Source organism: Onychostruthus taczanowskii, unplaced genomic scaffold (genome assembly GCF_017590055.1).
Source record: "Onychostruthus taczanowskii isolate IOZ18803 unplaced genomic scaffold, ASM1759005v1 scaffold152, whole genome shotgun sequence".
Classification (NCBI taxonomy): domain Eukaryota; kingdom Metazoa; phylum Chordata; class Aves; order Passeriformes; family Passeridae; genus Onychostruthus; species Onychostruthus taczanowskii.
The window spans coordinates 203,749-220,420 of record NW_024498708.1 but is presented as its reverse complement, the minus strand read 5'-3'; the positions used below and the strand labels follow the sequence as shown (position 1 = coordinate 220,420).

At 51.3% G+C, this 16,672-nt stretch overlaps 1 protein-coding gene across 2 annotated transcripts in view; it reads left to right on the top strand.

Annotated features, from left to right (window-relative positions):
* The window catches only part of LOC121333016 (acid-sensing ion channel 2), a 398,005-nt gene that overhangs the window by 362,056 nt on the left and 19,277 nt on the right, over positions 1-16,672 (top strand). For both annotated transcript variants that reach the window (XM_041399031.1, XM_041399033.1), the window contains exon 3: positions 16,515-16,642. In XM_041399031.1, coding sequence (XP_041254965.1) covers positions 16,515-16,642 — 128 coding nt within the window. The remainder of the gene's footprint in view (positions 1-16,514; positions 16,643-16,672) is intronic.

Here is a 16,672-nt window from a genome sequence, read left to right as displayed (position 1 = left end):
AAATGCAAACCCCCTCCCTCCAAATTGTTATAAATTTTAAATTAAGGGGCTCTCAGGCAAAAATATGGGAGCAGGAATAACAGTTCTTTATTATGAAAGAAAATAAAAAGATAAAATAAACAATGCAGTAAACCAAACAAACACTGACAGAGTCAGAACACAGCCTGACACCCTGTGGGTCAGGGTGTTGGCAGCATCCCATTGGAATTGTGGCTGCAGCCCTCCTGCAGTGTCAGGGGTGGTTCTGCTGGAGCAAGGATCCTGGGGAAAGGTGGAGTCTTCCTCTGAAGGTCCAGGGGAAGAGGCAGCTGCTGTTCCTCTGGGAATGCAGTGGAAAGGATTCTGTTCTGCTGTCCCAGGATCTCAGATCATATCCAGGTAGGAATGCTTGGCTCCTCCCCTGGGCTCACATCTCCCACGGGATGATGGAATTTGATCAGCCATGCAGGGACACTCAGTGGCCAGGAACAGCAGAGATCTCCTGGAGGGAGGATTGGCTGTGGGAGTAATAAAGAAAACTGCCTGAAGAACAGCAGAGAGCTGCCCCACTCTGACAGGTGGGGATGGAGCACACATTGCCTTGCAGTCTGAGGTTGAGAGGAGCAGGCACTCAGCTCAGAGCAGTCACAAGTTCTTTGTTACAGAGCAATGCAGAGCTGTCTGTTCCAATGGACAGATACCACAAGGTTTATTTTGCTTTTCTGACCTGTCACCTTTAGTTACTTCTGCTGCACTGTGGATACTTTTACCCAGTGGTTTCTGTCTCACTTACACACAGATGCTTCTGTTACATCCCCTAAACTCTCAGCTACTCCACACAACCACAGCCCTACACTATAAACCCTTCACCATCTTGCCAATGCAGTTTCTCACTTAATTGAGGTATACCCTTTCTTACAACTACAGAAACGGAAGTTTATTGTGTTTCCACTTAATATCTGTGTATTGTATTTTTTACATCAATCCAAACTTCTCCCAAGGCTGCAGTTCAAACCCTCCTGTGTCTGTGGAAGTTTCTGTTTTTCCAATTCCCACGAGGCTGGAGCAGCCTGGGGCAGTGGAGGATGTCCCTGCCCAGGCTGGGGGGCACTGGAGGATGTTCAAGGTCCCTTCCAACCCCTAAAAATCTGGGATTCTCCAGCAGGAGGCAGGAGTAAGAGCAGTTTCGTTGTGTTTGCAGAAGTCCCCATGGCAGGCAGGAATGATGACTCTGACTCCATGTTCTTAGAAGGCTAATTTATTACTTTATGATACTATATTATATTAAAGAATACTGTACTATATCAAAGAACACAGAAAAGATACTTATTGAATGCTAAAAAGATAATAATAAAACTCGTGGCTCTTTCCAGAGTCCAGACACATCTTGGCCCTGATTGGCCAGAGTCAAAACAACTCACACCAAAACCAATGAAACAATCACCTGTGGGTACACAATCTCCAAACACATTCCACGTGAGCACAGCACAGGAGAAGCAAATGAGATAAGAATTGTTTTCCTTTTCTCAGAGGCTTCTCAGCTTCCCAGGAGAAATATCCTGGGTGAAGGGATTTTTTCAGAGAGTGTGAATGCCACACAGTTTCTCAGCTGTGTCAAGGGGCCTGGTTTCTGGGAAAGCAGGAGATGAAATTCCTGCAGCAAACAACCATCGGGATTCCTAATTTTTTTTTTTTTTTTCAAATTCTGGGTACTCAAGTGCCCAAACTGGATCCAGAGGATGCTCCGAGATGTGCTGAGTGCACCAGGATGGGCTGAAGATTCCTTAGAGCAGCTCCTGGCCAGGCCTCAGCTTCCAGCTCATCCTGGAGACCAGAGGGATTGATCGGCAAAGCATGGGAATGTTTTTCCATTACTTCCCTCACTGCCTGCTGAGGAAATCCCCTGTGGAAATTCCAGGCTCCTGCTCCATCCCAGCTGCCAAACCTGCTCCTGATGGCTGAAATATCCCTTCTTTTTGGCTCAGAAATCCCAAAGGGTCTAGAAATTAAATTCCCCCGTTAATCAAATCCAAACAATCTTTGGATTTTAAGGAAAATATCCCTCCAAGGAATTCCACTCATCCCACACCTCCAATCCCAGGGCCAATCCCAGCCTGGAGCAGCTCCTGTAAATCCCTGGGCACATGGGAGCAGCAGCTCCTGCTCCATCACGGCAGAGCCAAAATTGCTTTTCAAGCCCTGCCCTGCCTCTTCCCAGCTCCAGGAGAATTCCAGAGGCCCTGAGGAGCAATTCCCAAATCCAGGAGTTCCTGGGGTGTGTGACAACTCAAAGACCCAAACCCTGAGTAAGGTTTGAGCTGCTGCTCCTCCCAGGGCTTTGGTGCTGACAATCAAATATTAATTGATTTGTAGTGGCAGAATTATTTGAGGGCTGCTCTGGTCACCAGGGGCTGCTGAGAGGTGGCAAACGTGGGCCAGGGAATGCTGGCTGGTTCAGGGAATTCTGGTTGATTTAGGAATTCTGGCTAATTCATGGAATCTTGGCCAACTCAGGGAATCCTGGCTAATTCAGGAGCCCTGGCTAATTAATTCAGGGAATCCTGGCTAATTCAGGCATCCTGGCTAACTCAGGTAATTCTGGCTAATTCAGGGAATCTTGGCTAATTCAGGAATCATGGCTAATTCAGGGAATTCTGGCTAACTCAGGAATCCTGGCTAATTCAGGAATTCTTGTTGACCCAGGGAATCCTGGCTCTCCTCAGGAAAAGGGCCAGGACATTTTAGGTGACCCCAAGCAGCCCTTCAAGGTCCCCCTGCCTTGGGTGGGCTGATCCAAGATTTTCCTATTCCATAAAAACCAACGACTTCTCCTGGCCTGAGCCCCTCTGGCTTATTCCTGCCCAGGCCCCTTTTCCTCTCTGGGCCCCTTTTATTCCTATTTTCAGAAGGATGAACAGCACTGAGCCCCTGGGTTTGGGGGATTTTCCCAGTTTTTGCTGCCTGGGAATGCCCAGCCTCTCCAGGAAGCAGGATTGTCCCTGTGCAGCCTCAGCTGGGATGGCTTTTCCCAGCTGATTTTTAACCAAAATGACTTCTCTGGGAATTCCAGCCCCTCCCCAACTTCCCAACCAGGAATTCCTGCCCAATCTCCCATCCATCCCTGCCCTCTGGCAGTGGAAGCCATTCCCTGTGTCCTGGCCCTCCATCCCTTGTCCCCAGTCCCTCTCCAGCTCTCCTGGAGGCCCTCTAGGCCCTGGAAGTTTCCCTGGAATTTTTCCTCTCTGGAATCGTCCCAGAATTTTGTTCAACCAAAGGCTGTGAGAACAAATCAAAGGCAGGAAAATCCTTCCAGGGCTGTGGATGCTTCAAAAGCCTCCTTCAAAAAGAAAGAAAAAGAAGAAGCCCCAAATTCAATGAAATGTTCATTAAAGGCAAGCCTGAAGGAATCCAAACCCTCTGGCTTTGGGAATCTGGGAAAGCCAAGATAAGGCCCTGAAAATCAACAGATGAAGCATTCAAATGAAATCTTCATTTCCAGCTTTCCTTGGAGCTTTGTTGCTGTCAAATGCCCACAGCTGAAATAGGAGCCCTCAAAATAGCAGGAATGCATGGGAAAACATGGGAAAAGCCTTGGAATTTGGAGTGGTGCCAGCAAGGTGACAAAGTCTGGGGTTGTTCCCTGTCCCAGGAGCTCTAAAGGTGTTTGCAAACTTTGGATTTTTATTCCTGCTTTTTCCAAGCACTGGGAGCGAGGTCTCAGAGCCTCAGCTGAGGTTTGGGGGTGCTCTGGTTTCCCTTGGGAATCACCCAGGTCATTCCCTGATCCCAGCCCTTCCCTGTGGGGGGCTCAGTTTCCTTCCTGGACGGGCTTGGAACATTTTCATCAATCCTAGGAGATTTCAGGGCTGGAAAAAGCTTTGGAGATAAAAGTCTATTCCAAAGGCTCATTAAATTTAATTGGATTAATCCCTTTAGCTCAGGGATAATCTTTTGCTCCCATTTTGTTCAGTTGGTGCTTGAGACCTCCCAGCTGCTTCCCGAGGGCAATTCCTGAATTCCTGGTGCTGAGGAGGATGTGGGGAAGGTTTTCCCTCCTGGGAGTGGGTTTTCCCTGCTGGGAATGGGTTTTCCACTCCTGAGAATGAGTTTTCCACTCCTGGGAATGGATTTTCCACTCCTGGGAATGGGTTTTTCACTCCTGGGAATGGATTTTTCACTCCTGGGAATGGGTTTTTCACCCTTGGAAAGGGTTTTTCACTCCTGGGAATGGGTTTTTCACTCCTGGGAATGGATTTTTCACCCTTGGGAAGGGTGTTTCACTCCTGGGAATGGGTTTTTCACCCTTGGGAAGGGTGTTTCACTCCTGGGAATGGGTTTTCCCTGCTGGAGAGGCTCTGGAAGGGTTTCCATTGTGTAGAGCAGCAGCAGGACCTGGCAGTGCTCTCTTAAACCAGCATTGCTTGGGGCAGCTCTGGTGGAACAGAATAATCTGATCTGGAATCTGAAATAATCTGTTCTGGAGAAGCAGAGAATCTGCTCTGAAAGGGAAAAAACCTGCTCTGAAAGGCCAAAGACTCTGCTCTGGAATATTAAATAATCATCTCAGGAGGAACCAAGAATCTGCTCTGGAGGAACAAATAATTTGCCCTGGAGGAACAAAGAATCTGTTCTGGAATATTAAACAATCTGCTCTGGAGGAATAAATAAACAGCTTGGAAAGAGCAAAGAATCTGCTCTGAAGGACAAACACACTGCTCTGGAAGGATAAAGCATCTGCTCTGAAGGAGTAAATCATTTTCTCTGAAGCAATAAATAATCTGCTCTGGGATATTAAATAAGATACGCTGGGGGAGCAAAGAATTTGCTCTGAAGGGCCACAAAAATCTGATCTGGAGGAAAAAATAATCTGGTCTGGAATATTAAATAATCTGATCTGAAGGAGTAAATAATTTGCTTTGAAGGAGTGAAAAATCAGCTTTGGAGGAGCAAATAAACAGCTCCAAAGGAATAAAGGATCTGTTCTGAAGGAACAAATAATCTGCTCTGGATTATGAAATATTTTGCCTTGGATAAGCAAATAATTTGCTTTGGAGGAATAAATAATCTGCTCTGGAGGAGGAAAGAATCTGCTCTGGAATATGAAATAATGTGCTCTGAAGGAATAAATAATCTGTTCTGGAGGAGCAAATGATCTGCTCTGGAGGGACAAATCACCAGCTCTGAATATGAAATTATCTGCTCTGAGGGAAGAACTGAGCTGCTCCAGGGCTCCTGCTGGGCTTCCTGGAGGAGGCAGAGCTGGGAAGGAGTCGATTGGCTTGGAGGGGATGGAGGGGAGAAAATGGGAGAAAATGGGTCTGTGGGGGTGGGGGACCCAGCTGGGGACAGAGAGGGACAGGGCAGGATCTGGTGTGGGAAAGAAACCCAAACCCAGGGATTCAGCCTTTTCCTGCTGGTGTCCCACCATGGACATCCATCCTCCCTGTGCTTTAGGGACAGCTGGGGACAGTCCCTCAGAGGGGCTGGGGGTGGCCTTGGTGGCCTCCCCAGGGCTGTGGACACAGCAACCTGGAACTGGGGACAGTGACAGGAGCCACAGGTGGCCTGTGCTGCACCTGGGCCCCTTCCCTGTGCCCCCCAGGCCACATTGCCCACCCTTCCTCCTGTCCTGGGCCAGCAGGGTGTGCCACGTGCTGGCTGGGACAGGCTGGGGACAGTCCTGGGCTGGGACAGGATGGGGACAGTCCTGGATGAGACAGGCTGGGGACAGTCCTGGGCTGGGACAGGATGGGGACAGCCTTGGCTGGGATTGGGCTGGGGACACTCCTGAGCTGGGACTGGGCTGAGATGGGGCTGGGATGGGGACAGTCCTGAGCTGGGACAGAGCTGGGGACAGTTCTGGAGTGGGAGCAGGGGGAAGGGAAGGGCTTTGTGGGTGGAAGAGTCTCTTTTCTGTCCCTGGAAGCTCAGGAAGGAAAATGGGGATGTCCAGAGGGGAGATGGGAGAGAGGGATTTGATGTTAACCATCCCAAAATGTGCCAGGCAGAGGGGGCAGAATTCCTGTTTTTTGTGAGGAAAGATGGCTCCGAATCCAGGGTTATGGAATTGGTCAGGTTGGGAAAGTCCTCTGAGATGAGTCCAGCACCCCTCAACACTGCCAAGGCCACCACTGGCTCCTGTCCTCAAGTGCCACATCCACCTGGATTTAAATCCCTGCAAGGTCAGGGACTCCCTCCCTGGACCAGCCCTTCCATGAAGGAATTTCCCCAGTATCCAACCATAGCCTCCCCTGGCACAGCCCGAGGCCGTTCATGGAATGCATGCCTGGAGAAAAGGGGCTCTGAGCCAGCTCTCCCTCCCTGGGCATCTGCTCACCTCTGATCCACCAGGGCACCTTGAGCTCTCTTGGCATTGTCACTTCCAGGGAAGGATCCCATCCTCCCCCATTCTGCCCACATCCAACATCTCCCCAGACCCAAAGTCTGGAGCCAGCACCAGTCTGGTCCCAGTGGAGATCCCCCAGTTTGCTCCCCCAGCCCCCAGAGTGTTCCCCTGAGGGCTTCTCTCCATCATCTTTCCAACCTTTTCCTCCAAGTCCTGCAGGTTCTGCAGACTCCCTGTAATTCCAGGCTGGAGCAGCTCACAATACACATCCCAGGGGACATCAGAGCTGATTCAGAGGGGAAAATCTCAAAGCCCCTCTTTATTTGCACCCTCAGCTGAGGCTGGCTGCCTGGAGTGTCCCCAGATGAAGAGCTTGGGGTTGGTATCCCAGGATAACCTGTTCCAGTCTGCATCCTTTGTTTTCCCCACTGTTTTTCCTGCCAGTGGAAATGTTCTGCTCCCGTCTGGTGTTTGCCTGGGAATATTTATAGAGAGGATCCGGAGCTTTCCCCTTGCCAGACACAACCCAAGCTGTGCTGGACTCCTCCCAAATCCCGCCTTTCCCGCTCCTCTTCCCATCCCAGCCACTCTGGGGTGCTCCTTTCCCTGTCCCCATCCATCCCCCCTGTGACCAGAGCTGGTGTGGCATTTCCACTGCCAGGGCTCCTGGAGCCCCCTCCCGTGGGGTGTTGGCACCTGGGAAGGTGAATTTGGGAGAGGAATGGGATGAAATCCGGACTGGAGCCACCCCACCCTCCATAACTCCTTAAATGGGATTTTCCATCTCAATAAGTCGAGGGATGGGGTGGATGGATCATCACCATGGTGACCACTGGGATTGGTGGTCAGCTCTCAGGTGGCCACAAGATGAGGAATTCCCTTCTTTGTCTCTCTTGGAAAATCCATCCGGATTCAGCTCTGCCTCATTCTTATCCATTGCTGGATTTCACCTCCTGCTGTTTTCTCCCCATTCCTTGAAAACCTTCCAATGCCAGCCCCACCATTTCCTACCCAAATTCCCATCAGCCTGGCACTGATGGATATTTTTGGTTTATTTCCCCTGTTTCCAGCCCAGTTCCAGCAGCCTGAGCTGCCTGGAGTTTTCCCAAGTTGGTTGGGAAGTCCTGCCCCTCCTGCTGCCCCAGAGCTAGGAATGCCCTGTGGCTGACACCGAAACTCACTGCAAATTTTTCATATTTCCATTTATTAATCCATAAAATCCTCCTTAGTGGGGGTGGCAGGAGGGGACAGGGCTGTGGGGACACCTGGGGACACTGAGAGACAAAAGGAGGGAGGTACTGCAATGCTTAGGGGTACAGAGAGGGAAAATCCTTTCCTGGAGAAGGGAAGCTCCAGGGAGAGCTCAGAGCCCCTGGCAGGGCCTGAAGGGGCTCCAGGAAAGCTGGAGAGGGACTGGGGACAAGGGATGGAGGGACAGGACACAGGGAATGGCTCCCACTGCCAGAGGGCAGGGCTGGATGGGAGATTGGGAATTAGGAATTGTTCCCTGGCAGGGTGGGCAGGCCCTGGCACAGGGGCCCAGAGCAGCTGTGGCTGCCCCTGCATCCCTGGCAGTGCCCAAGGCCAGGCTGGACATTGGGGCTTGGAGCAGCCTGGGCCAGTGGGAGGTGTCCCTGCCATGGCAGGGGTGGCACTGGGGGAGCTTTGAGGTCCCTTCCCACCCAAACAATTCCATGATCCTGTGATCTCCATTTCATCCATAAGAAAAACTGGCTGGACCCTTGGACATCCCCATCTCATCCATCCATCCATCCATCCATCCATCCATCCATCCATCCATCCAGCCATCCATCCATCATCCACCCATCCCAAAGGGGCAGCAGCTCTTCCAGGACCCCTCCTCACCCCTGGGAATTCTGCTTCCCTCTGGCTCCTCCAGCAGCCAGAGTCAGCAGCAGCTTTTCCTTGTTTAATTTTTCAGGCTGTTCCAGGGGAAGCTCCTGGAGGGGGAGGGATGAGCGGGATCTGCTTCTGTGCCTTTCTGAGCTGTTTTCCCTTATTTTGATTTATTTGGGATCATCGCAGTCCCTGGGGGCAGCAGCTGAACAAGACTGGCAGATGGGTGACACCCCCGGCTCTGGATGCCGGGAACATCCCTCCTCCTTCCCTCCCTGCCTCCAGGGAATCTCTGCTCCTTCCCCACCCCCCTGCAGGTGGCTACGGAGATTCTGGCTCTGCTCCCTCCTGACCCTTCACTGCCACACGTGATTCCCAAGGGATGCTGAGGTGGGAAGGGATTTTTATTCCCTTCCCCCACGGAGAAATCGTGGAAGCAGCATCCCAGGAGCATCCCTGCCTGCCCTGGGATGATCCCACCCAGGAGAGCAGGTTATGGGACACTTGTTCCTTCCTTTTCATAATTAAAAATTTAATTTAATAGGGAGGAGCAAGGAGCTGGAATATTGAATTCCTGGCTCCTGCTCATCCAGGAAAACTTTTCCCAGCCCTGGGCTGGAGTCCTGGTGCTTTTTCCTGCTCCTGGATTAGGTAAGGAGCTTTTTAATAATATCCATGGAGCTCTGGATCTTCTGGCTCTTGTCCCTCCTGTGGTCACCCTTCACTGCCACACGTGATTCCCAAGGGATGCTGAGGTGAGAAGGGATTTTTATTCCTTCCCCAGCACAGAGAAATTGTGGAAGCAGCATCCCAGGAGCATCCCTGCCTGCCCTGGGATGACCCCCAGGGGAGCATCTTCCCAGACATTTGTTCCCTCCTTTTAATGATTAAAAATTAAGCTTAATAATTTAATTAATTAATAGCACATGAGCAAGGAGCTGGAATATTGAATTCCTGGATCCTGCTCATCCAACAAACCTTTCCCAGCCTGGGGCTGGAGTCCTGGTGCTTTCTGCTGCTCCTGGATTATGTAAGGAGCTTTTTAATAACATCCATGGAGCTCTGGTTCCTCTGGCTCTCCCGCCTCCTCCTTTCACTGCCACACGTGATTCCCAAGGGATGCTGAGGTGGGAAGGGGATTTGTATTCCTTGATCATGGAAGCAGCATCACCTGGCAGGAGCATCTCTGCCTGCCCTGGGATGACCCCTGGAGAGCAGCTTCCCAGACATTTATTCCCTCTTTTCAATGATTAAATAGGAGTGAGGAGCTGGAATATTGAATTCCTGGCTCCTGCTCATCCAGGAAAACTTTCCCAGCCCTGGGCTGGAATCCTGACGCTTTCTCCTGCTCCTGGATTATGTAAGGAGCTTTTTAATAATATCCATGGAGCCATCTGGCCCCATATTTGGGATGCAAATGCAATATGTTCCCTAAAAATAGCACAGCAGCTCCATGGGGTTGTACAACACCTCCTGTTCCTCGGGAAGGGAGGGAGCTGGGAGAGGAGGGAGCAGGGGAAAACCTCCTCTCCAGGCTGGGGAGGAGCTGGAGGAGCTCTGGAGTCCCAGCTCCTGTCCCTTCCCACTCCATGACCCAGGGATGGGGTGGATGGCACCCAAATAAACCCAAAGTGGGAGATAAATCAGGAATTTCTGCAGGGAGGCTTGGAGTCCCAGCCCAGGGCAGGTGGGAGCTGGGGTTTGTCCTGGATATTTTTCCCAGTTGATACTGTAGGAATTCCAGACCCATGGAATGCTTTGGGTTGGGAGGGACTTTAAATTCCATCCACTGGGCAGGGACACCTCCCCCTGTCCCAGGTTCTCCAAGGCCTGTCCAGCCTGGCCTGGGACACATCCAGGCTGGAATTCCAGAGGAGCCAGAGGGAAGCATTGGCTCCGTGCCCTCATTCCTTGGGATCAGACTGCAGAGACCCCTTTGCTTCCTTCCCAGCCTTTGCTCCCTCCCAAATTCCCTCTGTCTCCCTCTTTTCCTGGCAAAGCTGTTTTTCCTCCTCTCCCCCATTCCGGCCATTGCCTTCTCCTGGAAGCAAAGGGAAATTGCAGCAGAGGTGTCATTCTGTGGTGACAGCTGGGATGACTACAGACCACCCTGGACAGCCCCTTCCAGGGCCTGGCCACCCTTTCCATGAGGGAACTTTTCCTGAACCCAGCCTGAGCCTCCCCTGGCACAGCCTGGGGCCGTTCCCTCTCATCCTGTCCCCTTTTCCCAGGAGAAATCCCAATCCCTCGGCTGCCTCACCCTGTCTGGGAGTTTGGAGTCAGAAGTTCCCTCGAGCCTCCTTTTCTCCAGGATGGATTTATTCCCTTGATTCCAGCCAGGCTGGGCTCCCCCAGACCCCGCACAGCCCCCAGGACATCGCTCCTGCTGTGCCCCAGGGGATCAGCCCCTTTTCCAGGTGGATGTGGCAGACAGCTCCCTTTTATCCACGAGGAAATTTCTTGTCCCTGATTGCTCCCGGAGCTCAGCCCACAGCAAAAACACCCCCAGGACAAATCTGGAGTGAGTGAATTTCCCTGGAAAAGCTGCGTGGCCTCAGCTGGGATCACACTCAGATTCCAGCTTCACCTCCCCGTTCCCAGGAAACTGAAACCCCAATTCCATGGAAATCAGAGCCCACTCGGGGCAGCCAAACTGGTGAAACTGGTGCCTTCACAACATATTTTCCCAGGGTGGGATTGCAGCTCCTGCTTCCTTGGAGCCATGTTTCCATGGCAATTGGATTTTTTGTTTCAATGTATATGCCTTGGTTTGAAAAGCCAGGTGTCTGCTAAGGAAGGCAGGAGCCTCTCTTGAAATGGAAAATGTAAACCCCCTCCCTCCAAATTATTATAATTATGACATTAAGGGGCTCTCAGGCAAAGATATGGGAAAAGGAATAACAGTTCTTTATTAGGAAAAATAAAAATTTGAAATAACACTGGTGGGGATGGAACACTCACCCCAGCCACATCTTGCATTTCCAACCCAAGACAGTGTAAATCTTTCTCTGGGAAAAACGTGAGCATTGGGAGTTTGGTCAAGATTCCTGCCTGGATATGGAGAGGTTGGAGCGGCAGGAGCCTCCCTGGGAGCACAGGGAGCATCCAGGGATCCCCTGCTCAGGAGGGCTTGGGGTTCCTGAGGACACAAATCCAAGTCCCACTTCCTGGAACAATGAGGAATGTGGGAGGATGATGTTCTACTCTTTGAGCCAGGCATTATGAGCTCTCAGAGAACCTGTCACACCCGAGATAGCCTGGCCACCCCACATGGCATAAAATCAGCAGGATGGCTTCTGAGGTAGTGTTGGAAATAAAAAAAGTTTTAATAAAAGGGAAAACAACAAAGTTCTTACAGAGAAAAACCCAAGCCAGGGGCAAGAGGTCCCTGCTTCTGCTAAAGCACTCCACAAAAGCAATTATTTCCTTTGTTCTCTTCTCTTTCTAGCTAATTACTTAGGTGGGACCTCTTGGCCTCTGTCCAGGTGGCAGCCCCAGGTCTGAGGTGAAGTCCCCAAGGTGCTGTGAAGTGTCTTTAGCAAATTGAGGAGAGAAACTTCTGGGCTTTTTTCCTTTTTAAGCAGACAAAGAATAATTTAGTCACTCCATCAGCAGGGGACACATTCCCACAGGAGGATTTGGGGAATCTGGGGGTTGGTGGGAACAGGGAGCACACCCAGAGCAGCTTTTCCATGTTGGGAATTCCTGCCCTTCCCAGGAGTCACACAGGAGGTGGGGAGGTTTCTGGGAAGCAGGGAGCCCCTGGAAGATGGGGGATCCCTGGGAAGTTGTGGGAGCCCTGGAAGAGGGAATCCCTGGAAGGTTGGGAATCTCTGGGAGGGTTGGAGATCCCTGGGAAGGTGGGGAGTCCTGGTTCACCATTTCCTGGAGATACCAAACAAAGGATGCTGGAAAACCTCGGGATGACCTCAGCATCCCCCAGCATTCCCAGGCCATGTCTGGCCCCTGCTCCAGGTCCTTCCTTGCCAAGGAACACCAGGAATCCTGGTCCCAGAGGGCCCTCCAGGGATGCACATCTGGGCTCCCTGCCAGATGTGGCTCCTGGGGCTGCCCCGGGGCTGCTGCTCCCCCTGGGCCCCTCCTGGGGTTTGGGGGCACCTGAGGGTGGGAAGAGACCTTGGAGACACTTCCAGCCCAAGGAATTCCTTGGGATGTCATTCCCATTTTACAGAGAGAGGAGACTGAGGCCCAGGACAGAGCAAACCTTTCCCAGCTCTGTTCCCTCTGTCCAGAGCGTGGGCAGATTTATGGGAATTAACTGAGGAATTCCCAGATGGAGGTGTGTGGGACCTGCTTTGGCTTTCTCCAAGCAGGAACATCCCCCCTGGAGCTGCTGGCTGGGGATGACAATTCCAGAGCTGGGGAATAACAGTCCCGGCAGTGAGGAATAACAACTTTGCAGCTGGGGATTCCACCAGACCCACCTCCCAGCTCTAGCTGAATCCTCGTTTCCCAATAAATCAGTGCCAGGATCAGCTCCAGCTGTTCATTCCCAGGGGGAATTGGATGTGTTTGGCTAGGCAGGGTGAGAGGGAAGCTCCCGGCTTGTGGCAGCTCTGGGGATTTTAATTCCTGAGTTTTCAGGGATGAGCTTGGTCCCAGCTCTGCTGGAGCTCCCTGTAGAGTTTTCCAGGGATGCTCTTCCCAAAAAAGTCATGTTAAGGCAGCAGCAGGAGTAAAAGCTGAGCTCGCCTCTGCAGCCAGCTGGGAGCAGGTGTGAATTAATCCCAGCTTTAATTCAAGCTCCTTTAATCCTGCTGGGAAAGAGCAGCTCAGGATTTGTTGGGAGACCCTGCCCTGGCAGCAGGAATGGATTTAATGTGTGGAAAAATGCAGTTCTCAAGGAATTCTGGATTGTTCCCAACCTGGAATGCTTTAAAATCTGAATTTCCAGGCTCTGAGAGTGGGGCTGGAGATGAAGGAAGGGGTTGGGCTCCGCCACATCCCAAAATAAGGTTTAAAACTGGGACATGCCAAATCCCAAGGGATTTGGATTGATTTTGAATTTATCTGACCCAATCCAAAGATTTCAGGGCTATTTTTCTCCACAATGATGGATGATTCCATAAAATGGGCTCAGGATTCATTGGGCGACTCTGCTGGGTGCAGGAATGGAATTACTGTATGGAAAAATGCAGTTTCCAAGGAATTTTTTATTAGTTCCAACCTGGAATGGGCTAGAAACTGAATTTCCAAGCCCTGAGAGTGGGGCTGAGGATAAATGAAGTGTTCCCAACATCCCAAACAAGGTTAAAAACTGGGAGGTGCAACCCAAATCCCAACAGACTGGGATTGGTTTTAGTTTCTCTGAGCAAATCTAGGGATTCCAGGATTAATTTTCCCCACGGTGATGGTTGTTTATAAAAAATGGGAAAAGCAGTGGCTCAGCCCCAGAGCTCCAGGAGAAATTCCCAGAAAAAGCCATTTCAAATGATGCTAAAATTGGGAAAAAAGTTGTCAAATTTGGGGTGGGGGAAAAAAAGTCAAATTGTCAATATTTCGTAAAATTTGAAATATTAATAAAATAATGGAAAAATCCCTGGGGCATTCAGAGCCCTCTCCAGTGCCAGGGGTTGCCATGGAGCCCTTTGGGATTTGTTGTGTCCAGGGAAAATTCCTTCAGAAATGAATGGCCCCAAACCCAGAATTTTGGTGCTGCTGGGCCCTCCCTTTTTCCACAATTCCAAGAAATATTTAATCCCCACTAAAGCTCCTGGATCCCAGCACGGGTGTGAAATATTTAGGATGCAGTTAAAAAGTTCTGATCCAGGCATTTCCATCCAAGCTGGGTTTTTAACTTGCCTCTGCTAGCAGCAAACTGGAATTTTGGAAGGAATTGATTTTTGATGAGAAGGGACAATTTTTCCAAGCCAATTCCATGTTTCTTGTTTCATCCTTGTGCAGGAGAAACAAGGAAAGCTCCCTGGGGTTGGCAGCTCCTCTAAAAAAATCCTGTTTCTTTTGTTTTCCTGGGTATCATCACTGATGGAATTCTGCAATTGTGGGGTTTAATCTTCAGTCCCAAAGTTTTTTCCATGCTGTGGCCTTTCCCTCCCTTTCCATGGGCAGCACTGGCTTCATGCCAGGATTTCCCTTTTAAAATTCCAAATCCTGGTGGTTTTAAGATTAATTTGGACACCTGCAGGCTGGATCTTGGTATGGATGGACAGGGATTTACCCATGGACAGACCCCTGGGCATGGGAAATCCATGGAATTAGAGCTGGGGCAGGTGCAGAAATGGGCAGAGGAGTTGTGGATGGAAAATATTTTGGGAAAATTCCTGTTGCCCAACAAATTAAACTAAATGGGATTTTTTTCATCTGAGGTGTCAGAGAATTACTGAGGCAAGCAGATGGAATCTCCTCCGGAGTGCTGGAAGGGGATCAACACCCAGCAGAGCCGTGGGGGTGGGTGGGACCAGCAGGAGCGGGAATAACGGGATGGGAACTGGGGCTGGAGGGTTGGGGGCAGCTTGGGAAGGGTTTGAGCCTGGCCTGGGCTGGGATTTGGGCAGCTGGGGCAGATCCTGGGATGCTGTGGGGCTGTGGAGATGGGATTGGGATGTTCTCCATCACCAAAGGCATTTGGGAAGAGCTGGCAGGAGTTTGTTTTTGGGAATGTGGGAATGTGTGATTTGGGGCTGGGGTTGTCCCGGAAGTGACAGCAGTGAGGTCTCCAGAATTCCAGACTCCTGGGTGAGCTCTTGACCATGGCTTTGCTGAGCTGGGAGGTGACACCCTGGAGGGGCTGGAAGGGAGGGGATGTAAGCACCGGGATGCTCCTGTTTGTCCTGGCAAATCCCAACCTAAACCCATCCCACCTGTGGGGTCTCGCTGTGTTTGCCTTGGTGGCCCCTGGGTGAGCAGGGTCTGTTTAGGTGGGATTGTGGGAAGGAATTCCTCCCTGGCAGGGTGGGCAGGCCCTGGCACGGGGTGCCCAGAGCAGCTGTGGCTGCCCCTGCATCCCTGGCAGTGCCCAAGGCCAGGCTGGACACTGGGGCTGGAGCAGCCTGGGACAGTGGGAGGTGTCCCTGCCATGGCAGGGGGGGCACTGGGTGGGCTTTGAGGTCCCTTCCCAGCTCAAACCATTCCAGGATTCCATGATCCTCTGAGGAAAATCCTCCTGGGAGAAGGCAGCAGATCCCTTTGCCAACAGAGTTAAATCCTGAATTCCTGAGATCCACAAAACCTCATCCAGTGTCCCCTCATTGTCCCCTTGTCCTCTGCCTGTGTCCTCCCACCCCTCTTCATGCAGACCCTGGAATGGCTGGGATTCCCTGCTCCCAAGGTTCTCCAAGAGCTGTTAGAAATTGAAAAGCACAATGAGATTGTAGAAAAATGCTACGGAATAGTGGGAGGCTGAGGAATGATTCATCCTCCAACAGAATCTCCTCAGATGTGGAGGTGGCACTGCTGGCCACCAGCGTGGATCCAGATCCAGGAGTATTCCAGGTTTAGGTCAAATTGGGCCTTGTTAACAACTTCCTCTGTCAGTCCTTAGTCCCAGATGGAATCTGGGGTTTGCTGGGATGTGAGAGCAGCAGGAATCCTGAGGAGAATTCTGAGAGGAGGTGACACCCCCAGGTGTGTGGGGACAGGAGCCCACAGGGCTGATCTGAGCTCATCAATTCTGCTTCCAAAGCCATTTTGTGACTTTTGTCCACTTGTTTTAGTGGAAAAGAGGGACTGACCTCAAGTTACTCCACATGGATTTGGGATGCGGGAACCTCCCATCACTCCGAGCTCTGATGTGTCCAAGCCCAAAAGGCTTTTCCAGCTTGGAGCAGCTGCCAAACCCAAAATTCCTTGAAATTTAGGACATTTTTAATGTAATTTTATGACCAACATTCCCAAGTGGCCTCGGGCTGTGCCAGGGGTGGGACAGCAGAGGGGCATCCATGAATTCATGAATCTTCAGTACTGGAGCCCTCCTGGAGAGTGGGAACAGCTCAGATTGGAGAGGGAGGGGCTGGTTTGGTTTGGTGATGTGGGAATGTCACCAAAGTGTCCTGGAACAAAATCTGCAGCTGGAACCAAATTTTCCAGCTGGAAAGGGGAGGTTTTCTCCTGGTTTCTCTTCCTTGAAGTTCAGAGTAAGCTGGAGCCACTGTTCCATGGAGGGGGAGCGGGGATCAGGGCCCGGGGATGCTCCTGGTGCCAAGGGGAGGTGATTTGGGATGAGGCCCAGGAGTGGTCTGCTCCTGGTAAATCCTGCTGCTGGATCTCCTCCCTCAGTTATCAGGGATCTGATCATCCAAGTGGGAACATTCCAGCTGTTCTCGAGCTCCTTAACCTCCCCCTTCTCTTCCAGAGGAAACGACGTTCGAGGCTGGAGTCAAGGTGCAGATCCACAGCCAGTCCGAGCCTCCCTTCGTCCAGGAGCTGGGATTTGGGGTGGCCCCCGGATTCCAGACCTTTGTGGCCACCCAGGAGCAAAGAGTAAGTCCCAAATTCCCGTTCCACCCCAGG